Source organism: Pantherophis guttatus, chromosome 3, assembly GCF_059756535.1.
Source record: "Pantherophis guttatus breed Tessera chromosome 3, ASM5975653v1, whole genome shotgun sequence".
NCBI lineage: Eukaryota > Metazoa > Chordata > Lepidosauria > Squamata > Colubridae > Pantherophis > Pantherophis guttatus.
In genome coordinates, this window is record NC_142065.1 from 109,083,923 (window position 1) to 109,111,414 (window position 27,492).

The 27,492-nt window shown below is 38.5% G+C and overlaps 1 protein-coding gene across 2 annotated transcripts in view; it reads left to right on the forward strand.

The window, feature by feature from the left end:
- KIFAP3 (kinesin associated protein 3) overlaps positions 1–27,492 on the forward strand; it is a 92,399-nt gene extending 64,907 nt beyond the window's left edge. For both annotated transcript variants that reach the window (XM_034409849.3, XM_087890178.1), the window contains 5 exons: positions 9,545–9,643; positions 11,325–11,410; positions 12,880–13,069; positions 17,778–17,877; positions 27,024–27,492. In XM_034409849.3, coding sequence (XP_034265740.1) covers positions 9,545–9,643; positions 11,325–11,410; positions 12,880–13,069; positions 17,778–17,877; positions 27,024–27,135 — 587 coding nt within the window. In that variant the 3' untranslated portion in view covers positions 27,136–27,492. The remainder of the gene's footprint in view (positions 1–9,544; positions 9,644–11,324; positions 11,411–12,879; positions 13,070–17,777; positions 17,878–27,023) is intronic.

Consider the following 27,492-nt stretch of genomic DNA (forward strand, 5'->3'; position numbering starts at 1 on the left):
TATTTTAATTTTCATATTGTATGTATTTTAATCTTGGCTGTTCACCGCCCTGAGTCCTTCGGGAGAAGGGCGGTATAAAAATTTAATTAAAAAAAAATGTTCCCTATGACTATCATTAAGTGTTGTACCTTATGATTCTTGACAAATGTATCTTTTCTTTTATGTACACTGAGAGCCTATGCACCAAAGACAAATTTCTAGTGTGTCCAATCACGCTTGGCCAATAAAGAATTCTATTCTATCTATTCTTCAGGGAATGTTTTCTTGGGATTAACAATCTGTTCAGGAGTCCACTGGTGTTTTTAAGTGGACCAGAAGTCTAAGATGAGCCAGTACAGACCCACTTACTCAGGAAGAGGTTTGGAATAATAATCATAAATGGGACTATACTACTGTATTTTTCGGAGTATAAGACGCACCTTTTTACCCCCAAAAAGGGGGTGAAAATCTGGGTGCGTTTTACACTCCGAATGTAGCCCCGCCAACCCGCTGGCCCCCACCCTTCGGACATTTTCAGGCAGTTCCAGGCGGTGGGAATCTGGGTCGGGGCACAGCCTGAGGAACAAACCTCTTCGGGACAATCTGGGGGGGCGGTGGAATCTGCCTGGCAGCTTCGGGGAACAAGGCGGGCCCCATGGTTTGTGGCTGGTCACCCCTCTGGCCACCCAGCAGGTAGCTCAGGGCAGACAATGGTCGCAATGACTTCATTCCCCAGCAATGTGAGGAGCCGCCACCTAAGCCCTTTCCGCACCCAGGAGCCGAGCGGGAGCTCCTAAAGTGAAACGTCCCTCCTTTCCAGCCACTGCTGCTCGGATTCCCCATTGCAATTCTCAGAGCCGCGTTTCAGGCGGCCAGTTCCCCTGCAATGTGCAGCGGGAAACTGGGAACCATTTTGGATTCATGGAGGGGATTGCAGCGCTGCCACCTGAAAGTGCTTTTCTTCCCATTTATTTATTTATTTATTTATTTGATTTGATTTCTATACCGCCCTACTCCCGAAGGACTCAGGGCGGTGCACAGCCAAACAATAAAATACATACATACAAAATTTAAAAGTGGAATTAAAATCAAATTAAATAGTTTTGGCCCAGACAAATTAAAACCCCAATCAATTTAAAACCAATTTTAAAATTTGAATATATAAAATACTAAAAAATATTAAAAATTAAAAATCTTTTATAAAAGAGGGAGAAAATTAGGCCAGGCCCACCTGGTGAAATAAAAAGGTCTTTAAAGCGTGGCGGAAGGTGCGCAGATCCGGGATCCTCCGTATCTCCGGGGGGAGCTCGTTCCAGATAGTAGGTGCCCCCACAGAGAAGGCTCTCCCCCTGGGGGCCACCAGTCGACATTGTTTGGCCGACGGCACCCGGAGGAGCCCCTCTGTATGGGAGCGTACCGGCCGGTGGGAGGCTATTGGTGGTAGTAGGCGGTCCCACAAGTACCCAGGTCCTGAGCCATGGAGCTTTAAAGGTGGTAACCAAAACCTTGAAGCGCACCTGGAAGACCACCGGGAGCCAGTGCAGCTCGCGCAGGAGGGGTGTTACATGGGAACGCCATGTCGCTCCCATTACCACCCGTGCGGCCGCACTCTGCGCCAGTTGGAGCCTCCGGGTGCTCTTCAAGGGGAGCCCCGTGCAGAGAGCGTTACAATAGTCCAGGCGGGAGGTGATGAGGGCATGAGTGACTGTGTGTAAGGAGTCCCGATCCAGAAAGGGACGCAACTGGCGGATCAGGCGAACCTGATGAAAAATCCTCCTGGACACGGCCGTCAAGTGCTCTTCTAAAGACAGCCGTGAATCCAGGAGGACGCCCAGGTTGCGCGCCCTCTCCGTGGGGGCCAATGATTCGTCCCCAATAGTCAGTGATGGCACCAACTGACTATATCGGGACGTCGGAAACCACAGCCACTCGGTCTTGGATGGGTTGAGCCTGAGCCTATTCCTCCCCATCCAGATCCACATGGCTTCCAGGCACCGGGACATCACTTCAAGGGCATTGTTGGGGTGGTCTGGGGTGGAGATGTACAGCTGGGTGTCGTCAGCGTACTGGTGGTACTTCACCCCGAAACCACGGATGATCTCGCCCAGCGGCTTCACATAAATGTTGAACAGGAGGGGCGAGAGGACTATCCTTGCGGCACCCCGCATATGAGGGGCCTCGGGGTCGACCTCTGCCCCCCTGTCAACAGAGACTGCGACCGGTCAGAGAGAAAGGAGGAGAACCACTGCAACACAGTGCCTCCCACCCCTAACTCTTCCAACCAGTGCAGCATGATACCATGGTCGATGGTATCAAAAGCCGCTGAGAGATCTAACAGGACCAGGACAGAGGAGCACCCCCTGTCCTGAGCCTTCCAGAGATCATCAACCAACGCGACCAATGCCGTTTCCGTGCTGTACCCGGGCCTGAAGCCTGACTGGAACGGATCCAGATACGACGTTTCATCCAGGTGCTGGGGGAGCTGTTGCGCAACCACACTCTCAACAACCTTCGCCACAAAGTGAAGCTTGGAGACCGGACGATAGTTTACCAACATTGCTGGGTCCAGGGAAGGCTTCTTGAGGAGAGGCCTCACCATCGCCTGTTTCAAGGCGGCGGGAAAGTCACCCTCACCCAAGGAAGCATTTATAATCCCCTGGAGCCAGCCTCGTGTCACTTCCCGGGAAGCCAGCACTAACCAGGAAGGACACGGGTCCAATAAACAAGTGGTCGCGTTCAGTCTACCCAGAATCCTGTCCACGTCCTCAGGAGTCACAGGATCAAACTCATCCCAGATAACATTCTCAAGACCTGTCCCAGTCTCTCCCCCTGAGACTACCCAGTCGGAGTCCAAATCTTCCCGAATCTGAGTGATTTTGTCATACAGATACTGACCAAAATCCTCGGCTCTACCCTCCAAGGGGTCCTCCCGCGCTTCCTGGTGGAGCAGGGAGTGGGTCACCCTAAAGAGGGCGGCCGGGCAGTTATCTGATGACGCAATAAGAGCAGCAAAATAGCTACATTTCGCTGCTTTTATCGCCACTAGGTAATTCCTAATATGGGATCTTACTAGTGTCCGGTCAGATTCAGAAAGACTGGCCCTCCAACTACTCTCTAGGCGTCTTTTCCGGCGCTTCAACTCCCTCAGCTCCTCGGTAAACCAAGGAGCCAATTGAGATCGGTGCCGGGTCAGAGGCCGCAAAGGCACGACCCGATCCAGAGCTCCAGCGGCCGCCCTATCCCAGGTGGCCACTAGGTCTCCAGTCGAGGCGTGTGCCAGAGCCTCAGGAAATGGCCCAAGCTCCATCTGGAACCTATCAGGTTCCATCAGGCGCCTGGGGCGGAACCATTGCACCTTGCAGAGCCGCGCGCCCTCATCCTCCTTCTCAGCAGACTCACCTTCTCTTTCCTCCTGGCCAGATCCGCAGCCTGAAACGTGATGCACTTTTTTTTGCCTCTGCACACCCCATGTTTGGAATCGGGAAGGGGATCGCGGGTCTGCCGCCCGAAAACACTTTCCTTTGGAATCCTGATGCCCCGAAGCTGCCTGGCAGATTCCCACCCAGACCCCCCCCAGACCGTCCCAAAGTGGTTTGTTCCTCAGGCTGTGCTCTGTCCCTCCCCCCAGAGCATGCGAGGCGTCTCTTTGGGGGAAAGTGAGTAGTCCCTGCAGATCGCAGGAGCACCCTGATAAGTTTTCTGGAAAAGAACTTATCAGTAATCAACGCCCTCTTTCCCAGCCGAGTCTCTGAGGCACCTATCGCTTGCAGGAGGAGGAGGGCGGTGTAAAGCAGCGCCACCTTAAATGCTGGTAGGCAGAGGTTTGTTTTCCTCCCCCAAAATTAAGGTTCATCTTATACTCCGGTGCGTCTTATACTCCGAAAAACACGGTAATTCTTTTGTGGGATCGTATGATCCTGTATGGTCCCATGATATGGGACTGTACAGTAACTTTTTTGTGGTATCATGATATGGTCCTAAATATCTTTTTTTTTTAATTTTTTTTATTATTAAAATATAAACACAGATATAAAGACAATACAATACAATACAATACAAAGACAAACAAAAAACCCACCACCTACAAACCCACCTAACATTTTACATTTACGCTTTTGTCATCAACAGAATATATGTCATTGAGCTTATATAGTTTAATAAAGAGTAATTATTAAATGTCTAATTCCAATGTTATAACTTTTCACTACAAATTTACATTTCTTATGGGTTCATCTCCTTGTGAAAGTCTTTACCCTAATTTCTGTCCTCTACATTTTTGCTGATTTTCCTTTCCAGCCATTGATACTATTGGTGCCATACAAGATAGTATTCGCTTTCTTCCTTTTCCTGGAGTTCCAGCGTCAATCTGTCCATTTCAGCACACTCTGTTATCTTTGCAACGATTTTGTCTTTGGATGGGAGTTGGTCTGATTTCCAGTTTTGCGCGAACAGTAGTCTTGCTGCTGTCAAGATATGTATGATGAGATATTTCGTTTCCTTAAGATGTTGTGCCGTTATCATGCCAAATAGAAAAAATTCTGGACAGTTTTCTATTTGAATGTTCGTTATTTCTTCGATAATATTTTTTATATCTTGCCAATAGTGTTGGGCTTTCCTACATTTCCACCAAGTGTGATAATATGTCCCCTTTTTTGATTTACATTTCCAACACAACGCCGAAGTGTTTGGGTGTATTTTGGCAAGTCGGGCTGGTGGTAAGTGCCATCTATAAAACATCTTAATGAGGTTCTCCTTGTAAGATGTGGCTCTTGTCATTTTTATGTTCTGCTTCCATAATTTCTCCCAGTCTGCCAATTGAATATTATGTCCTATGTCCCTGGCCCACATTGTCATATTATGTTTAACTGTTTCTTCTATTAATTTGTCTCTCAAAAGGTAGTTATATGTTTTAGTAATCATTTTCTGGTCTGCTCCTAATAAAATTCTGTCCAGTTCGTTCAGATCTTTTGCAATTCCATATTTAATTTTATCCGCCTTGTATCTTGAGTATATTTGAGTATAGTGCCACCAATCAATATTTATATCGCCATTTTGGAGTTGATGTCTTGGAATAAGTTCTCCTTCATGATTCAGTAAATCTTGGTATCTCATAATCTTTCCGATTTCAAGGGTATTTGGAAATATCAATGCCTCCATCGGGGACCACCATTTTGGTATTTTAGTATAATAAGTTTTCTTAATTCCCTGCCAAATCTTGAAGAGTGAGGCCCGAATTATGTGTCTTTGGGAGTACATGTGTTGTTTGTCTGGTCCATCCCATAGGAACGCGTGCCATCCTCGTATGAGATCAAAGCCTTCTAGATATAACATTCTTTTGTCATCTAATCTCATCCATTCTTTGATCCAGGTCAATCCGGCTGCTTTATAATATAGCTCCCAGTCTGGTACTGCGAGGCCTCCTCTGTCTCGTGTGTCTTGTAGCGCTTTAATTTTAATTCTGGCTTCTTTCCCTGCCATATATAGGTCATTGTAATTTTGTTGAGATTTTTGAAGAAGTCTCTTCCTGGATGTAATGGTACTACCTGGTATAGATATAGTACCCTCGGTAATATATTCATTTTAATTGAACTGATTCTGCCCATCAATGACAATTGTAGCCTGTTCCAGATTTCCAGGTCTTTTTTAATTTCTTTTAGTAATTTCGTGTAATTGTCTTCTTTGATCGTGGTTGCTTTCACCGTCAGCCAAATACCTAAATATTTTATCTTCTTTACTAATTGGATTCCTAATTCTTCTTCTAATTCCGATCTCTGAGTCTGGGTCATATTTTTCGTCATTATTTTTGTTTTTTGTTTGTTTATTTTGAGGCCCGCGACTTCCCCGTATTGTTCTATCATCGACATCAGTCTGGGTCCAGATCGTCTTGGGTTTTCCAAGTTGAAAATTACGTCGTCTGCAAAGGCGAGCAATTTGTACTCCTCTCCCCGGATCTTGAGTCCTTTGATTTCTTCCTCGTTCCTTATTTCGTTTAATAATACCTCCAATGCTATTATAAATATTAGCGGTGACATGGGACATCCTTGTCGTACTCCTTTCTGAATATCAAAAATTTGTGTCATGTCACCGTTTATTGAGATTTTTGCTGTTTGTTGGGAATAAATTTTTTTAATCAGGTTATGAAATTTCTCTCCACAGTTCATTAGTTCAAGTTGTTTTGTGAAAAAAGACCAATTCAAATTGTCGAAGGCCTTCTGGGCATCAAGGGAGATTATGGCCATTTCTCTGTCTATCTTCTGATCATAATATTCCAGAATATCTATAATCATTCTCAAATTATTCTTTATTTGTCTTTTAGGTATGAAATATCTTTTCTTTAAAGCAGTTGCCTCATTCAGAATTGATTTAAAATTAAATTTTAAATAATGACATGGTAGTGGTATTTTTTTGGACTACAGAAAACCAGTGAACTGACTGTATTCAATTCATAACTGATCCCAATTCTTTCTGCCATATTTCTTGATGAAAATTGAAGTAAACTGGATTGACCAAGACAGATGTTGTTTTTGTTTTTCTCAGTGGAAGACATATGAAATTCTGGAACAAGAAATGTATTCCCTCTTTAGACAATTTGTGGTGTGTTTTCTTGCCTGAAGAGAACAAAAAGAATCTGTATGTTGGGATTGCATTGAGATATAATATAAGGTGTGTGTATTTGTATGAGTAAAGGAAGCAGGGAGAGCAGGTACTTAACTAGAGAGAGAGGGCACCTGCATCTGAAAAAGTTGCCACTGCTATAAATTTAACATAGTTTAAAGCTTCATTCTTTTATAAGTAATTAGATGCAGTGTTCATTAAATATGTTTTAAAAAATTATTATTCCTAGTTTTAGTAAGATGTGTAGATATGTACTATACATTCATGTGACTTAACGTATTTTTCGGAGTATAGGACACACCTTTTTCCCCCCTAAAAGGGGGTGAAAATTTAGGTGCGTCTTATACACCAAATGTAGCCTCGCCCACCCACTGGCCCCCACCCTTAGGCCTCTGACTCCCAGCAGTTACCTCCTTACAAGCAAACAGCAAGAAAAAACAGTTCCTTTCAGCTTCAGCACAGCCTAATTAGCACAAGTTGATTGGATCGGCCTCCCGACTCTCAGCTGATTTGCTCTCAGCTGTTTTCTGCAGGGCTCTGCTGCTTGCTGCAAAGGTAAATTACTGGAGCAGATTTTTTTTCTCCTTGTGCTAATCAAGCTATGCTGAAAGCGAAAATGAAAGTAAAGCAGGCTGTTTGCTATTTGCTGCAACCAGGCAAAATTGCTCAGAGGCAGAGGGAGATTTCTTTTTCTTCTTTTTCTCACCAAAAAAGGTAGGTGAGTCTTATACTCCAGTGCGTCTTATACTCCAAAAAATATGGTAGATTGCTTGTAGTCTAAGGTGACCAGACGTCCCGCTTTTGGCGGGACAGTCCCGATTTTTAGCAATTTGTCCCGCGTCCCGCAGCGTTTTAAAAAAGTCCCGATTTTTCATTCTGCCTCCTGAGTCCCAGCTGATGGCTAGAGGAAAAAAAACTGTTTAAACTCTTGCCGCGGGGCTTCAAAGGGCCGCCCTACAGCTGTTCTGTGTTAAAAGAAAACAAATGAGTAGACCCATGCCTGCAAAAAAAGAAAAAACAGCCCCTTACAGCTTCCGTGTAGGTTAATTAGCACGTTGATTAGCTCGGCTTCCCCACTCTCAGCTGATTTGCTCTCAGCTGTTTTGTGCCGGGCTCTTGCTGCTTGCTAAATTGCTCGAGCAGATTTTTTTTTCTCCTTGTGCAAACCAAGCTCAAAACGAAACTGAAAGTGAAACAGTCTGTTGGCTTGTTTGCTGCAAGGTTGGAAAATTAGGCAGCAGATTTCTTTTCTTTTTCCTCACCAAAAAAGGTAGGTGCAAACAATGGGAAATTTAGGACAAAAGAGGAGAGTTCAAGATTTTAAAACACAAAAGAAAAAAAGCTCTATTTAACTAGGGAATTGTAATAATTGAGATACTATTAATTGTATATTGTGTTGAAAGCAGAAATGGTTAAGTTGTGGTTTGGAGGAATATATGAGGGAAATTATTTGGTTTATTATTATTGGTAAATATAATTAATTGATTTGTAAGAAATTGGATTGCATGGAAATAATTGGAATATTCATGTTCATATTGATTAATATACAAAAAAGATAGTTATATAACTAATTGATTTATATTAAAATGTTGAATTTGTATTAAACAACTGTATTACATAATTACATAATTAACCAGTGTGAGGATGGATATAAAAATAGATGACAATGGGAAGGGGTATAATATAGAATAGAAGGGAAAAATTGAATTTGATTAAGATTAGAGATGAGGATGAAGGGTAATATTGTTTTTTTAAAAAAATAGATGAGGAATAAATATGGCAAAAAGGAAATATAGAAATTGTAAATTTAATTGAAATGACTAAACACTGTTTAAATTTGTGAACCAGCCAAATATTCTGTTCAAAGAAAATACATTGTATGTTTGTATGTGTGTTTCTAATTATTGCTATTTATTAATATTTGTTCTCTTTTATTCTTTAAAGTTTAACAATTCGTTCTTTATCTTAATATCTTTATATTTGTTTGGGGTTGGCTTTCTTCCCTTTCATCTTTTTTATTGTACAGCAATCTTTCTCCTCAAACCTACCACCTCTCTCTTTTCTTTCCTTCTTACTTTCTCTTCCCCCCACCCTCTTCTTCTCCTCCCTTCTTCCTCTTCCTTTCTCCTTCTCTTCTCTTCCTCCCTCTCTTACCCTCCCTCCTACTCTAATTTCCCTTCCCTTCCTTCATCCCTCTCTATTGCTGTATCCTTTTATGCATATGGATTACTCAGAGGGCTGAAAAAGTTATTTTTGACTGGTCCTCGCACTTTTGACCAGTCCTTGAACTTACGACTGTCCTCACATTTTACATTTTTTGCCCTATCTTATCACCATGGTGAAGAGAAGCAGTTGTGAAATGAGTGACATGGTTGTTAAGAATGCTGCACAGGCATAAATGTGAGGATGGTCATAAGTGTGAGGACCAGTCAAAAGTGCGAGGACCTGTCAGAAATAACTTTTTTCAGCCCTCTGGTTAGTCCTTTTGTGCATATGGACTACTCAGAGGGCTGAAAAAGTTATTTTTGACTGGTCCTCGCACTTTTGACCAGTCCTCGAACTTACGACTGTCCTCACATTTTACGTTTTTTGCCCTATCTTATCACCATGGTGAAGAGAAGCAGTTGTGAAATGAGTGACAGGGTTGTTAAGAATGCTGCACGGGCATAAATGTGAGGATGGTCATAAGTGTGAGGACCAGTCAAAAGTGCGAGGACCTGTCAGAAATGACTTTTTTCAGCCCTCTGAGTAGTCCCTATACACATAGCCATGGCCACCTGGTCACATGACCAGCTAGCCACGCCCACCCAGTCACATGACCTCCAAGCCATGCCCACAAAATAAGCCACACCCACAATGGTGTCCCTCTTTACCAATATTAAAATCTGGTCACCTTATTGTAGTCAGTGATTTAAAATATGACACAGGATAACTTTCTCTGTTTTTATAGCTCAGCAGGAAGATGATGAGTTTGTGTGCCAAATCATTTATGTGTTTTACCAGATGGTCTTCCATCAAGCCACTAGAGATGTCATCATCAAAGAGACTCGTATCCTTTTTCAAATGTTCCTTTGCTATTAGTGCTTTTAATGGAAAGACAGCTAGAACTGGCATTGAGAATGCATGCAGTGACAATGAAGCGTTCTCTCTCTCTCTCTCCATTCATTCATGTGGAGTTGTTTTTGACTTTTGTATTTTCCCCCAATTTGTGAGAAAAATCAAAGGAATGTAACGCAAGTATACCTAATATGGAAATGTAGTGACCTATGGGATTGTTTGTTTTCTGTCCCACAACAGAACTTGTGAAACAGAGCAAGCCTATATATTTCAGTGTTGTTTTCAAAACTCATTTACTGCCCACCCAGATCAATACCTGGGTTTTTTATTAGCAGATGAGTGAGTCCCCTTGATTATGCTGTTATTAATTGTCAGGTTGGGATTAGCTTTCTTCATTTATAAATGGAAAGGAGCAATAGGCTGTATCCATACAGTCCTGAATTTGGTATCTTTCATTTATGTGTGCAAGGTAATAGGCCATCAGTTTATAATTCTTCTAACCTTTTCTTGATCTTCATGAGATAGTTAAACAATTGGATTACAAAAGAGGGGAAATATACGTAGATGGGATGAGCTAAATAAATACTATTCTGGAATATGAAGGTATCGGATGGAGCAGAAGGATGAATCAGTGAGGAGACTAATCAAGTTTTAGAATTATATTGTTTCAAGCACATCCAGTTTTCTTTAGCCAGTATGTAGAAAGAATTGTGTGGTAAGCCGACACATACTATAGTTTAGCTATTTGTGAAAATGCTTCAGAATTGGCTATATGACTGGAATATATGATTTCCATGAATGCAGCTGGAGACAAAGAATGCTTGCCACAAGCTAGACCTCTGGAAAACGTCCAAGGCTTTATCCTAAACTTGCTTTCTATTTGCTACTTTATCTGAAGTAGCAGGACAGGAATAAGACATAATTTTGAAGGATGGATTCTATTTCCATTGTCTTTCCCCTTTTCATCTACATTATTATTGAAAGCAAAATTTCCAGTAGTATAGTATGGTGTAGCGTGGAATAGTGTAAATAGTGCATAGGTTCCTGTTCTGTTGAAAATAAATCTATGTAGCTTAGCAAAAGGCAATCTACATGTGCTTACTCTGCCATACGTTCTGTTGAAAATAGGGGCTGTTTATCTTCAAATAGATTTGGTTATGAATTTGTTAAATAAATATACTAGCCTCATTTGCATTTTGGCCCTTCCTCATCCTCTCCATTTTTAAACAGAGTATCTGAAATAGAGTCTTTTTAATGATAACTTGATATTCCTGTTGTACACTTCACACGGATAGAGGAGACACTATATTCCATTGCATAGACTTAATGTCTGCCAGTAGAAGGTAGCAGCAGGAGTGCAGGGTTAACCTGTCTATATACTTTATGAAGCAGACCCCTTTCCTTCCTCTTTTAGGATATTTTTAGTGAGTGTAAAATGACATTCCTTTTTAAGGGTAATTGTTTGGGGGAGAAATTATTTCTTTTAAAATAAATATAGTATATCATACTCAAAAGGGATTGTTCCCTTCTTGTATAAATTATAATGAAGTTTAGGATTAGTATATAGGTTTCCTTCTTTTATTTCTTTTGATGTATCTTTTACAGCAAAAACATACTAATCACCAGATTCAGGCTTCCAAAATTGTTTTAGATCCTTTACTCTATTGTCTTAGAGGCTCCTGCATATCTTATAGACTTGATGCATGATAAAAATTCTGAAATCCGTAAAGTCTGTGATAATACACTGGATATAATAGCAGTAAGTGATTATTTTATTCTAATACAGGTAGTCGTCAGTTAACAAACATTTGTTCAGTGACTATTCAAAATTATGATGGTGTTGAACAAGGAGACTATAGCTGGTCCTTGAAGTTATGGCTGTTGCAATGTCCCAGCTATTATAAGATCACAATTTGGGTGCTTGGCAACCAGTTTGCCAATTATGGTGGTCACAGTATCCTATGGTTACATGATTAGCATTTGCAACCTTCACTGCTGGATTCTGACAAGCAAAGTCAAAGGGGAAACCTGCAGGAAGTCGTAAGTGGAGATCAAGTGATGTCATGCCTAATAATCATGAAGGATTCACCTTACAGTGGCAACTGAAATTGCCCAAATTTGCTTTATGATCACATCACTTAGCAACAGAATTCCCAGTCTCAGTTACCAAGGACTACCTGAATGAACAGTTATTCTTAAGAGCAAGACAAGAATTATAACAATGATAAATGAAAATATGTTTACAAATTGCACCCACTATGTAACAAGAATATTTCAATACAATATATTCATTATACTTACTGGTACCTTATTTATATATACTGGTACCGTATTTATAGGCAAATTGGATATAGGACTGATGAATGGTTTAACATGAATATGATTATTTTTTATATATGAAATTCTTTTGGAAGAGTTTTTTTTAATTATTCAAGGAATACTTATATATGATGTGGATATTTACTTATAAAAACAATTGTAATGTTATGTAGAGCATAATATATCAATTTATTTTTAAAAATGCACAGAAACACTGTCAAGTGTTTATTTTCACTTTCTTTTCTTGAATAAGTCAAATATTGCAAATGATTAATTACAATATTTTCATATTAGCAGCCTCTAATGGATGTAATGTTATAAATTTTTAAAAATGAATTTCTTTTGATGACTTTTGAATTATTTTTGCATGACCATCACAAAACAATTTAAAATTTACTGTTGGCTGTAAGGCAACGTAGCACTCATTTGAACTTGCGCCGAATTTAGAATTAAAGAAAAGTATACTGTAAAAGTTGTGTTTCATCTTAGTGGTAGTTAAAGACCAGTTGCTAAATCAGAATACCATTTGTCTTCTTGATTACATCTTGGTTGCATCTCATTGGCTATGTGAGGTAGAATCCTGGATTAAAGATGGCTCTTTTCAGACCCAACAGTGCTAATCCTAGGGTCTTGTTTTTCATTGTATTGTCACTCTTTTTTATAAATAAGTTTTAACATTTTGACAGTTACTCTCACAGGCAAATAAATTACATTTAAAGCTAAAACTCTGGCACAAGATATTCAAATAAGAAATTAATTACTGCTTGCTTTTTGTTTGCTGTTTGAGCTTGATCTTCCTCTTTTCCACTTTCTCATCTTCTTGCAATACATTTGATATTGTTTTGAAGGCAAGGATAACAAAGAATGCCATTGAAATCTTAACATTAAATTTCTAAATGGTCCAAACAGGAGTATGATGAAGAGTGGGCTAAGAAGATACAAAGTGAGAAATTCCGATGGCACAATTCTCAGTGGCTAGAAATGGTGGAAAGCCGGCAAATGGATGAAAATGAGCAATACCTGTATGGGGATGACCGTATCGAGCCCTATATTCATGAAGGAGATATTCTAGAAAGACCTGATCTTTATTACAGTGCTGGTAAGGCTGACACAAAAAGCAGCATACAACTCTCCTTCCCATCCCAGGCTTCTTGAAGTTGCTTCTTGGAACAGATATGCAATAACAGTACATTCCTCCTCCATGCATGTTTGATATCAATATTAAAGTTGTTAAGGCAAGAGATTTTTCTGTATATATTGACAAGGCTCTCCTAGGTTTTGAGGACTATTTTGTCAATCTGATGGCAGAGGCTATATCTTACTTGGAAGAATTTTTTAAATGATTGCTAGTTCGAAGGGATTGAAATAGATTAATAACCTATTATATACATTACATGTAGTCCTTGATTTACAACCATTTGTTTAATGATTGTTCAAAGTTACAATGGCAATGAAAAAAGTGACTTGTGACCATTTTTCACATTTCGTGACCATTGCAGCATCCCCATAAACACATGATCAAAATTCGGACACTTGGCAACTGGCATGTATTTCTGACTGTTGCAGTGTGTCAGGGTCACGTAATTCCCTTTTGCGACCTGATAAACAAAGTCAATGGGGAAGCCAGATTCACTTAACCATGTTATTAATTTAACAACTGCAGTGATTCACTAAACAATTGTAGCAAGAAAGGTCATAAAATGTGGTAAGACTCACTTAACAAATGTTTCTCTTAGCAATGGAAATTTTGGGCTCAATTGTGATCATAAATCAAGGATTACCTGTAATGCCCACAGATACTTACATATAACAGAATACGTGCATGCATGTGCATATACTTGGGTAATTCCAGGTCTCTTCCTTCCTCCAGCCCCTCTTGATACAGCTTCAAATTCACAGAATGCAACTTCTAAGCAGTCTCTTTATCTACAGAATTGATTGTCACACTCCTGGCTTACTGTGGTATTAGCCCTGTTGAATTATTCTAAAAATCCCTGTTTGGAAAGGCCAAGGGATTTTAGCAGAGCATAAGACAGAATTCTAATAATAAGGCTTATACATTGGAAGAACCATGGTCACTTGCTCTTATAGAATAATGGGAAGCTATAATTTGAATTGCACCTGATAAGTAAACTTCTTGCAGTAGAGGTGTTGTTACATAGAACCTAAGAGGTCCTATCACACAAATTGCTGCTTATTGTATCAGTTGAAGCTGGTACTATTGAAGCTGTGACCTGAAAATCTAGTGCAGCCATAGTTCTGAAGGCCTAATTTCTGAAAATCGTTATATAAAATTAAGCAAAGAATTTAAAACTTTTTTGGAATAGGATATAGCAGCATTCCTCAGGTTTGAAGTATTTGTAATTTCTCCTAAACATTCATACTTTCCTTTCAAACTGATTGCTTTTTAAAATCATTAGCTACAATTAATTACTGTAATAGAAGGCACAGAGATGCTTTTGATTGCAGCAGTATATAAATATATTCAGTAAATAAAAATCAAATTGATCAATAATCAAGATGTGTGAGATTGTATCATATTTTGAATTTTCCTGCTCTGTTCCAGTCTATTTAAAAGAACAAGGCAATTTTAGAGAGTAATGATTTTAATTTAGGAGTGAATGGGTAGAAGAAGATTGACTCCCTATAGCATTTGCAATTCCTAGCTCTGATCTAAAATTTTATAGTCATATACTCTGAAGTCTGTTTAACTTACGTTCTTGCAGCATATACCTCTCCAGTGGGATTTAGAAAAAAAGAAACATGTTTATTCAATTCATGATGCCATTTACATCTGGTTATAATATAAACAGATAATTAAAAAAGGAAATTTACATGTTTTCTTTCGTATTTTTTTTAGTGTTGTTACAATATGTTTGCATATATTTGCTTGGATTGGAGAAATCTTTAAACAATTCCGATTTTTGTTTGCATCTGTTTTATCTGATGCTAGCTTGTTGTCACAAATACTAAAACAATTGCTACTTGAATTTATCAAGTAATTTTTCAGTTTCAAATTCCCATTTGAATGGAAACATGTAATGAACTCTGGAATGTGCATTTTATGTGTATGTGTGTGGGTATATGTGTCTGTGCTTATATAATATTAATTGTGTATGTGTGTATGAATATGTATGTTATGTATTTCAGAAGACATATTTCAACACATATTGAAGTTGCCATGGAAAACAGTGCAAAATTCTAACTTAAGCCAGTATGCTGTACTAGAATAGTTGTAATGTATAAATAGTGACAGGTAATCCTTGATTTATAACAGTTCATTTAGTGACCATTTAAAGTTACAGTGGCACTGAAAAAGTGACAGTAACAGAGTTGGAAGGGACCTTGGAGGTCATCTAGTCCAACCCCCTGCTCACGCAGGAGACCTGTACTAGGGATTCGAACCGCTGAACTGCCGATCTTTCTAATCGATGAGCTCAGTATCTTAGCCACTGAGCCACCAAGTCAGACTTATGTCCGCTTTTCACAGTTACAACCTTTGCATCATCCCCATGATCATGTGATCAAAATTCAGATGCTTGGCAACTGGTTCATACTTATGACCATTGCAGTATCCCAGGGTCATGTGATCAATTTTTGCAATCTTCTGACAAGCAAAATCAATGGGGAAGCAAGATTCAGTTAACAATCAGGTTACTAACTTATCAACTGCAGTGATTCACTTAACAACTGCGGCAAGAAATGTCCTAAAATGGGGCAAAACTCACTTAACAAATTCCACTTAACAAGGAAAATTTTGGACTGAATTGTCATAAGTCAAGGACTACCTGTACTTTTACTTATTATGAAATTGTTACTTTTCAGTAATGTTTAGTCTTTCTCGCTGCAAGTCTCCCTCCCACACAATGCTTTATTAGTATGAAGGGTGGGGAGGGGTGCATAGGGCACAATAATTACAAGAGAATCTCTTCCTACCTAAGATGGTCCCTCTTGCAGGGGATTTCCCCCCATCTCAATATAATATGGAGACTACAGGAAGTGTTGTGGCCCATCAGCGGCCTGTGCAGTTAGTAGCTGATTCCTACAGCGAGGAGGCTGGTGTGCTGTGCCAGCAGCCTGTGCAGCTGGCACTCGAGTCAGACAATGAAGAGGCTGGAGAAGTTGTGCCAGAGGCAGGGATTCAGCCAGGGCCTTCAGAACCTCCAGAAGCTCCCATAAGTGAAAGGGAAGAAGAGGGGGAGCCTCTTCTCGATGCACGAGTGTGCAGAGCTGTTAAAAGGCAGGAGTGGCTCCTCAAGAGGAGGTCTCCTCGAGAGTAAGGCTTGGGGCTAATTGGCCACTCCCCTAGCCTATTTAAGGAAGGACGATGACTGATGCAATTTGCAGGAAACAACGTTCATATTCCTTCATGTCTTGATTCCAGAAACGTTTGATTCGGCTCTTGTTTCTCTCATCAGTTTTCCTGCAAATTGCTTCTGGGCATTCTGCCAACCACAGTAAGGTTACGGTTATCTGAAATACTGTGCCTCAGAATTGAGTTATTATTCTTTGGATTCTTGTCGGCTGTTAATTAAGTTAAATTAACAGCCCTTGTTCAGAAAAGACTGATTTAAACTGTACTTGTGTTTGAACAACTACTAAGAAAGCTTATTAGAAGTCCTTAATTAGTAAACTAAGGTTTGTACGGACTTTGTGTGTGCTGCGTTCTATGGGGTCCATAGCTGGGGCAGAACAAGGAAGTGGGAAAACAGTTAAATTTGTAGTTTGTTTATTGTCTTAGCATCACCACCATCTTTCTTGGTAGGGGAGAGTTGAGGATAAAATCATGAACTATCATCCCACTCTAGAATCATAATGGCAAAGCATACCAAAATATGCAGGTCTCAAGGGAAGGTGTCTCAAGGCCTGGTGGCTAGAGCAATGAGTTCGTAATAATTCTGAAATATAAGTAGAGTTCTGCCTTCAGGTACTTTTTCAAGAGGCAACTGAACTTTCTGGTTTTTCTTTGAAGATGTTTTGCTTCTCATCCAAGAAGCTTCTTCAGCTCTGACTGAATGGTGGGAAATGGAAGAATTCATATTGCGTGCAGACATCTGGTCATTTGTATTCTTTTAGAAAGTCGTTAAGGCTATCTGGAGGTTTATCTGTGTCATCGGGTTCACCTGTGTGGTGCAAATGGAGTCTGTGGAGTCTTCTTGGAACTGTTGCAGACTGGAGGTGGTTGATGTCGTATCCCTCCCCCTCTGTTGAGACAGGGCTGTTCAATTTTGACATAGATAGTCTCTTTGAGCCCTCTTTCAAACCAGCAATCCTCTGTCCAAAATGTGGACTTTGCTGTCTTCAAAAGAGTGGCCTTTGTCTTTTAAATGCAGATGGACTGCTGAATCTTGTCCTGATGGGTTTGTTCCCCTATATTGTGCCATGCGTTTATGAAGTGGTTGTTTTGTTTTCACAATGTACAGATCTGCACATGGCTCACTGCATTGTACTGCATATACCACGTTGCTCAATTTGTGGCTGGGTGTTTTATCTTTGCGGTGGACAGTGCAAAAAATAATGGTTAGTGTAGAAAATAATAACTACATGCATCAAAAGAGTCAAATTAATTTTTCACTTTGAGCCCTTCAAAATCCATGAATCAACTTCCAAAAGCCTTCTAAAGGTTTGACTGGAAATATTCAAAGACGGTTATATAGTTAGTGGAAGTGACAAATCTACCACTGACAATTGTAGTACATGAAACTAATGCAACTTAGTAGTTCCAAAATAAAATGTCTTAAGTATCTACTTTTAACATTTTACTTTAGAAATACCATATTCATGCCCTATTTTTTCTTGTTTCATAGATGGATTAATAACACATGATGGAGCAATAAGTCCTGATTTCTTCAGTGATTACCATCTTCAGAATGGAGATCTTGTGAACCAGCATCCTTTCTCTGGCAGGTAAATTACTTCTAGAAAAAGATAAGTATATATTAGTGAAATCAGAAGTTGTCATTTGTACATTTCCAAACAAATCTTTTAGAATGTGAAGCTGTTCTTGAGTTATTTCAGGGCCTGTAATATTTGGCAGAAGATCTGCTATGGTAATGTAACATAAAATATGATGCCCTAGAGAAGGTTAGTAGCAGGGTACCAAAGACATTCTGATTGAAGACCCCAAAACCAACAATATTTGAAATAGCTTTGGTAGCTAGATTCACATATACCAGTGATGGCTAACCTTTTTCTCGTCGTGTGCCGAAAGTGCATGGCACCCAAAATGCAATGTGCACCCCCTGCGCATATGCGCACGCCCCCCCTGCACTCCCCCCGCCCCTCATGCATGCGCATGTGACACCCTCTGTGCATGCGCATGCAACGCCCCCACCCCCCATTTTTGGCCTAGCAGGCCTCCCTGCAGCCTCCTGGGCAAAAATATGGGCCTGGTGGGGGGGCAGGCTGCACCTCCCCATGCCTTGTTTTTGGCCTAACAGGCCTTCCTGCAGCCTCCTGTCCTGGGCCCAAAAACGGGCTGTGGGGGGAGGGCATGCCGCACCCCCTAACATTCCACCCCTGCGCATGCGTGCACAACCCCGACACATGCGACACCCCATGCGCATGTGCACACATCTTCCACATGTGCCCTGCCCCCCGCACATCCCGAAAATCAGCTGGCCAGCGGGAGGCACGCATGCACATATGTGTGGTGGAGCTGAGCTGGGCAACAGCTTGCGTGCCTGCAGAGAGGGCTCTGCGTGCCAACTGTGGCACACGTGCCATAGGTTCGCCATCATGGACATATACTGTATCATAGGCTTTTTTCGTACTCACCACTAGTCCCTATTAATGCATTGGATATTTTGCTTGTCTTTAATAAAATCATTTTATTAAACAAACAGAGAAACAAAGCTGATTGTAAAGTTCAGTACAACAGCATCTTTTATTTATAAACATGTATATGAAATCAGAAAATTGAAATGGAAAGGCCTAGGGATCTTCTTAAAAACTAAGATATTGTGACTCCCTAAAATAATAAACCAATTTCTGTCACTTCTACCCTTATCCAAACAAAACTCCTGATCTCATTGGGACTTAGAATTGAGCAAAAAATTAATTGTTCTACTTATTTTTAATTATGCATTTTAATATATGTATCCAGGAGCTCTCAATCTTTGTGGTATCACAGCTACTCATAGTGGACTTGTGAAGGTAAAATGAGTAGCAAAACTCAGAACAAACTAGAATCATAAAGCTAGAAGGGACCTTGAGGTCTTCTAGCCCAACTCCCTGCTCAAGATATACCATTCTGGACGAAAACCTTTCCAGTCTACTTCGTGGAAACTTCCAGGGATGGAGCGTCTATAACTCTAGAAGGCATGCTGTTCCATTGGTTAATTGTTCTGTCAGGAAATTTCTCCTTAGTTCAAAGTTGGATCTCTTTTTAACAAGTTTCCACCCATCACTTCAGGTGCTTTGGAGAAAGTCGATCCTCTCTGTGACAATCCCTGAAACATTGGAAAACAGCTATCATATCACTCATAATCCTTCTCTTCGTTGGGCTAGACATATCGAGTTCCCTTAGCCATTCCTCATACAGTTTAGCCTCCAGACCCCTTATCATGTTTGTTGCTTTTCTCTGCACTCTGCACTCTGCACTAGGGTCTCAGCAACTTTTTTTTTTTTAAATCATGGTGACCAGAACTGGAAACAGTATTCCAAGTGCGTCCACTTCTTGTCTGGCCATGTCTGATCAATTTTTATTCCATTCCATTCCATTCTGCCTAAGGAAGTCACTTGACTGTCCAGAAGTCTATCGCAATTTTGCTAAGATTAAGATTCCTTCCTTCCAAAACTATTCGGGAGCTGCTGCCACTGTAATTACTGCAGTTCTTAGAAAACTTTCTGCCACATCCAAATATATGATTTTGGATGATTTTCTTCAATAAACAAATGAACAAGTATAATGTTTTTGAGTCATTTGTTTAATTGGTTCTCTTTAGTTTTAGTATGTTTTTTTATTTTGATTCATATGCCGCTCTTCTTCGGAGACTCAGGGTGGCTTACAAGGCGTTAAGCAATAGCCTTCATACTTTTGTATATTTTATACAAAGTCAGCTTATTGCCCCCACAAACCAGGTCCTCATTTTACCTACCTTAGAAAGGATGGAAGGCTGAGTCAACCTTGAGCCTGGTGAGATTTGAACTCACAGTAATTGCAGGCAGCTGGAAGCTAAATACTACCTTTGTGTTTGTGGAAAACAGGTCACTCTTTAGGTCATATTTATGTAGAAATGTTGAAAATTCAAAAGTTCATAAATCTAAAAACCACTATATTTGTTAATAACATTTATACTGTTAATAACTTGAAACATTTTAATCATAGTTTAATCATAGAATCATAACTCATGATTGTGTGGGTTAAATGGTGAGGAGTTGCTCTATAAATATTAAGTACAATCTTCTAAGATTTGATTGATAATTTTCAGTTGTACACTAGGATAAAACTATAGAATCTTTGATTGGATTAAGGTATTATTCAATAATAATTGTTTCTCTCAGTGGACATGACTTTTCATTTTATTAATTTATATTAATGGAAACTATAGCAGTATTTATAATCTAGATACAGTAATTTTATTTGCCAAATTTGTAAAGCTGTCCAATTCCATAAAAACTGAGCAATTAAAGTTTTAATTTTCTGCATGTCCCAGGAGAAAACTGTCAAAAACAGTTAGCTTTTGAAACTTAGCAGTAATTCCTATGGTCTTACTTCTCACTGAACTTCCTCCAGATGTGCTGGTAAGAATGAACCAGTTCTTGAGTTGTAAGTCATCTGGGCTGATTTAAACAAAAATTGAACACATTATAGAAGTGCTATTAAAGAAATGTATGCTTATATACAAATCTGAAAAAATAAAAATTATAATAAATGGGAATGGAATGTGCAAATGAAAACCTGTTTGTTTTAAGGAGTTTATGACCTTCTCAGTTTCAATCCGAAGGAAAGAATTCTGATTTTATTTTTATCCTCCCCCTCTTCCCAAAACTGCTTACAGAAGTATGTGAGACAGAAACAAGGAAATACGATGTTCTGAAGTTGACTGGTCGAAACCACTTGAATTAATGTGACAGCTCATAAAATAGAACAGTTTTTAGGTGGACTCTGTTTTAGTTTGCCAAAGTGATTTTTCTTGCAGGAAGTAGCCTGAAGGTTTATTTTAATTTCCAGACTGTGGCTTTGATCTCTCTGTTCAGTCACTTCTCAGGTTACATGGCCATTTTTTTTCACTGCAGTAAATCAGCAACAGTTAAATGGAATAAAATTTCTTCCTTAGTGATCACTTGTTGTTAAATGCCAAGTTACGGCCAGAAGAATCCTTGTAGAGCTCCATTATATGGTACAAGAGGGAAATTTGATTTAATCATCTTGTCTTTTTAAAATTTTATTGTGTTTTTCTTTTTAAGGAAACTGTATAACTGTATATCTGAAAATTCACTAGCATTTGTAAAGCTAGACTCTAACAAAAGAGCTTTTCATTGATAATAAGCATATCAGAGCTAGAGATATAAATTAGTATGTTGAATTAAGGAGCAGGAGTAACCTTATAGCTTATTTCTTGAGGGTTATATACCTCTTGCTCCATTTTTTAAAAATTAGAGTATGATTGTTCAATTGGTGCAACTTGGCTTTGACGGTAGCCGAGAAAGAAATTTTACAATTGTTCAAATTTTATGTTTCAATAAATTCCAAAGTAAGTAAATGCTGATACAAACTCTGTAGGGTATAAAGTTGAACAAAATATCTTTCTGCAAATTTCAATATTTGTATGAAATATTCTGTTTATAGAAAAGTATGAAAGTGGCTGATGCAGAAATTTGGACACCTTTCCAGTTGATTCAGTTCTTTTTTAACTGCATACTTGTTAATAAGGTTCTAAAATGTGATTGATTTGTTAGGGATAACGTTAGCCTGGTGATGACAATTCCAAACAGAACAAATAATCTGAACTTCTTTGGTTGTGATTGCTGTTCTGTCTACTTTCAACAGTCACGGGCTGATCTACTCACTTGGCTGAACATTTGCAAACAAAAAGACTTCATTCTTATAAAATGGAGGGCTATACAAAAATCTCTAAGCAGTTTCAGCTAGTAATTTCAAATGTGAGAAACATTGTTTAAGAAATAGAAATTACACGGAATTGTTGAAATCAAAGCAAATTTTAGGAGACCAAGAAAAATCTATGCTAAAAATTGCCTATATCTGCAAAACAAAAACTACAAAAGACAGCAGAAACATTGATCTAACTAACATTAGAGTAGTTGTCCACAGACTGACGACATATCGTTGGATTTGCATACCACAAGAAAATCTTTTCTCTAAACCCATCAGAAATCTATGGATAGATCTCAAACATGTTCCACTATTTTCTTACTTTAAATCAGTAAACAACAATATATAAATAAGTGTTCAGATTTGGAGAATGACTATAGAGTTGACTTAGCTAATAGATTGTGAAAATTGGTCATAAGTTTTTTTTCAGTGCCATTGTAACTTCAAATGGTCACTAAAGGAATGGTTGTAAATTGATGACTACTTTTATCCCAATCTGGTGTATTTGTAATACTGATGTATTTGCAGATTGCTGGAAGAATAAAAAGTGGTTTTAAGAATATAGGAAGATCTTTGAGAAAGAATTTGAACACCTGGGCAAAGAATCAGCTCTTCAAGGCCCTTTGAACACCATTTGGGTTTGGCCTGTTCAAATCTCAGGAAAAAAAGCCCAGATTACCTATTAGGACATATAGGTACATTGTTATTGAAATACGATATACCAGTGGAACAAAATTGCATGTTATATTGGATGCAGAATTTCAGAGAAGTAAACAAAGTTTGGAAAAAACTATGGCGAAAAGAATCAATAAAATTCACTCCCTGTTATAATTTTAGGAGGAATCGGTATAAAATGTTTACAGATGGTATATAATTTTATCAATAATTACCAAGATGGACAAGTCTTTATTTATTAAAATTATATACCACCCAACTCCCAGTAGTTTACAGAATGTTAAAAAAGCATTTAAAACAAGAAAACAACATAAAAAAGGAGTAAACTTGGCAAAGATAAGTAACCCAGATGGGAACAAAGAAAAAGAAAAGGGGGGTTCAATCACGCTTATCAAATGCCTGGGCAAAGAGTCAGTTCTTCAAGGTTCTTTGAAACACCATTTGGGTTTGACCTGTTCAAATCTCAGAGGGACTTTCATTCTAGAAGTAACAATCATGTAAAAATAATTGTTTAAAGTACCATAATAAAGAAAGAACATTTAATCATGTGACTTGGTTATGTATAAAAAAAAAACCCTAAAAACTGCTGGAAACAAAAACATCAAAATATTCAGAAAATCCTAAAATTTGAACTGAAACCACATAATTTCTTATTAGAAAATTCCAGAAAACATAAATGAAAAATTAATAGCACATATCCATAATAGAAGTCTAACAAAACGTAAATTAAAATGGCTCCCTTATACATTACACAGCAGGGCAAATTAAGACATTCAGTTTTTAAGAAGAAATATAATAGATGAATATAATAAGAGATAAAAGGATACCGTATATCCTTTTATATTGTGTATACTGGCAATTAGTTTTAATGTGTGTAAATACAATATATCTAGGTTGTGGTCAACTGTTGGAGAAATAAATGAAGGTAGATTTGTTATCAGAAAGTTTTCTCATGTTTTTTATTGACATTTTTCATTTGTATTACAATAAAAATATTTTTTTAAAAACATTGCTAATAATGTTTACATTTGTACCATGCAAAGGTTGTGTCATCTACTTTTCACTTCAGAATTCACTGAAATGTAAAATCTAACCAGGGTGTATGCAGTTACATTACAACTGACTATGCAAACATTGCCATATGTATAATGATTTACCGGTAATCATGTTTTCTGCCATCACCACATATTTCTTTTACCTCAGTAAGGGACAGTAAAAAGTCTTACCAGTGTCAGTGTCAGTGTCAACTAAACATAACACAGACACACATTTTCAGAAGGTATTATGAAATTTTTTAGTTCTTGCGTGTAAATAGAATACTAAGCTATAACCATCTGCTGTTTCATTTTTTATACATAGTGTAAAAAGATATTTAGAAATTTATCTAGTTTGAAAAGACAGCTTTATATAATTTCCAAGTCTCATTTTTTATTTTCACCATTGCATACTGGCTAGTTATATATCTCACCTTTCATTCAGGTTGTCAGTTTCTAAAAATTGCTCTGCATATTCACTCAGGTTTTGTAATTAATGCAACCTTATGTTTTTAGAAAAAAAATTGAAAACAGTTTTGCTTATAGATTTGAATCTTTACCAGCATGTATTTTGGGATGTGAATTATTCCTTGTAATCTACTGTAAATGCTTTAATACATGCATGATTTAACATTGCAGAATGACATATCCAAGCTACTGCATATGTAAGTGATTTGGAAATCTCCAAAACATCACAAGCTCTGAACATTAAGACACTGCACTTAATTATTTACATGTTTCTTGAACTAAAAGGATTGATTTGATCAGGACTTAATTAAAACCATGATTCTCTCTCCTGCCTAATTAAAAATATGTTCAGGGGTAGTTTTGTGTAAACTGAAATAGATTGAAACTGTCTGGAAATAATTAGTGGTAACTAAAGACAATAGCTTGCCATCTAGTGGTTCAAGAACAACTTCTAAATAAACAGCATTCTCCTGGTCTAGCAGAGAAATGCAGTAAGTTAGGCATGCAAGTTCTACCACTAAGGAACATCAAGAGATCTTTATGATTGCCCTTTCATCAGATAAGATAATTGCAGATAAGATACTTGCTCCTAGTTTTTCATCTCTTGGAAGACAAAAAAGGAAAATAACAGAATAACAGAGTTAGAAAGGACCTTGGTGGTCTTCTGGTCCAATCCCCTACTGAAGCAGGAAACCCTCCAGTATTGGAGCACCCACAACTTCTGGGGGAAAGTTGTTCCATTGATTAATTGTTCTGTCAGGAAATTTCTCCTTAGTTCTAGATTGCTTCTCTCCTTGATTAGTTTCCATCCACTGCTTCTTGTCCTGCCTTCAGGTGCTTTGGAGAATAGGTTGACCTCTCTTCTTTGTGGCAGCCCCTTAAATATTGGAATACTGCTATCATGTCACCTGTAGTCCTTTTCATTAAACTACCCAATTCCTGCAACCATTATTTGTATATTTTAACCTCCAGTCCCCTAATCAGTCTTCTCTACCCTTTTTCTAGAGTCTCAACCACTTTTTTACACTGTGGTGACCAAAACTGGATACAGTATTCCAAATGTGGTCTTACCAAGGCATTATAAAATGGTATTAACACTTCACATGATCTTGATTCTATCCCTCTAATAATGCAGCCTAGGACTGTGTTAACTTTTTCGGCAGCTGCAGCACACTGCTGGCTCATATTTAAGTGATTGTCCACTAGGACTCTTAAATCCCTCTCACAGTTACTACTGTTGAGCCAGGTACCACCTATTCTATATTTGTGCATTTGGTTTTTCTTCCTTAATATACTTTTTAACTTTTCTCACTGTTGATTTTCATTTTGTTAGATAGGACCCAGTGTTCAGGTCTGTCAAGATCCTTCTGTATCTTGAGCATATCTTCTGAAGTGTTGGCTATTCTTGCCAGCTTGGTGTCATCTGCAAATTTGATGAGTTCCCCTTCTATCTCCTTGTTTAAATCATTGATGAAGATATTGAAGATTACTGGGCCTAAGACAGAATGTTGGGGTACCTCACTGTAAACTTCCCTTCATATAGATACAGTTCCATTGAGGACTATACTTTGAGTGTGGTTGGTCAGCCAGTTACAAATCCATCTGGTGGTGATGCTGTCCAACTCAGGGGTCTCCAAACTCCAGGTCATGGCCCACTACTGGGTTCAGAACCAGCTAAAATAAGTGGTGGGAGAGCATGTGTAAGGGGAGCTGTGCATGCTCACCCGTCGTTCATGTGGAACCATCTCCTCCCCCCCTCCTGACAGTCTGCAAAGCTGGAAAGGTTGGGGATCACTAGTCTAACCCACATTTTTCAAGTTAACAGGTTGTGATCTATTTTATCAAATGCCTTATATCAACAGCATTTTGCTCATCCACTAATTTTGTAACTTTGTCAAAAAATGCAATAAGATTTATCTGGCATGATTTGTTCTTGACAAACACGTTGGCTTCTGGTTATGACTTTGGTTGCCTCTAGGTGTTGACGTCAGGCTGATGGAGCTGTAGTTTCCTGGATCCATTTTCCCCCTTTTTTGAAGATAGGAATTACATCAGCCTTTTTTCAGTCCTCTAGTAGTTCATTGGTGCTCCAGGATCTTTGAAAAATAGTTTTGAGATCACATCTGCTAATTTCTTCAGAACCCTGGGGCATAATCCATTTGGTTCTGGTGATTTGAACTTGTCTAGAGTAGATACATGTTCCTTTACCATTTTCTTTTGACTTGCTTTCCTAATCTGCATTTTACAATTTTTTTTATAGGTTGAACTGTTTTTTTTCTTTTTGTGTAAAAACACATGCAAAAAAATGAACTAAGCAGTTCTGCTTTCTCCCTGTTGCTCATCGCCTTCTTGCTATTTTCTCCCATTAATGGACCAATTGTTTCCTTGACTTTTTTCTTGTTTTTATATATTGAAAGAAGTTTTTTGTTGTTATTTTTTTACTTTTGTCACAAGCCTTATTTCATTTTGAGTTTTAGGTTTCCTGACTTCATCTTTGCAGGTTCGGCTATTCGCAGATATTGTACCTTAGTTATATGCCCCTCTTTTCACTTTTTATACTATAAAAGTTGTATTATTGTGCAGTAATACAGTTACAGACATTATAGGATGTTATTGTGAGTTATTAATGTCAGGTATTGCATAACAACTTAGAAAAATGGCTTTGATTATAATAACTGTAAGCTAGAATGAACCTAATTTATTTGATGTCCTGTGTAAAATTGATATTAAATAATTTACTACTGTTTATTGTTTTCCCCAAACCTTTTTGCATAGACAATGTATTGAATCTGTATGTTGACTGTGTCTTTTCTTTATAGTGTTGCAATGGATGGATTTGGCCAGCCCATAGGTATTCCAAGCCGCCCAACTACTGCTTATGGGTATCGACCAGATGAACCTTACTACTATAACAACTTTGGATCCCGATAAAGCAATCTACCATATTAAACTTACTGTACTGTTGAATTGTGTCTTAATTAGGGCATTTTTTCCTATTATCAATGCATGATGCTACTGTTTACACGACTGTGATACATGTTTGTTGTTGTCCCAGGAAAATGTTAGTAATTCAATTCCCTTCCTTCTCCAGCTATGCATTATTTCTGTTGGGGTTTTTTCCCTCCAGATGTTGGAACCTAGTAACTGGAAAGTTAATGTTATGTATATTGAGCAATTAATTTAATTACCTTAAAAATAGACTGAATGATTGTTACACTGTATGCCCAGGGTCCATGAGTTAAACTAATATATCTTGTTTCTGAATAAAAATTTAATTGATGTATAAAA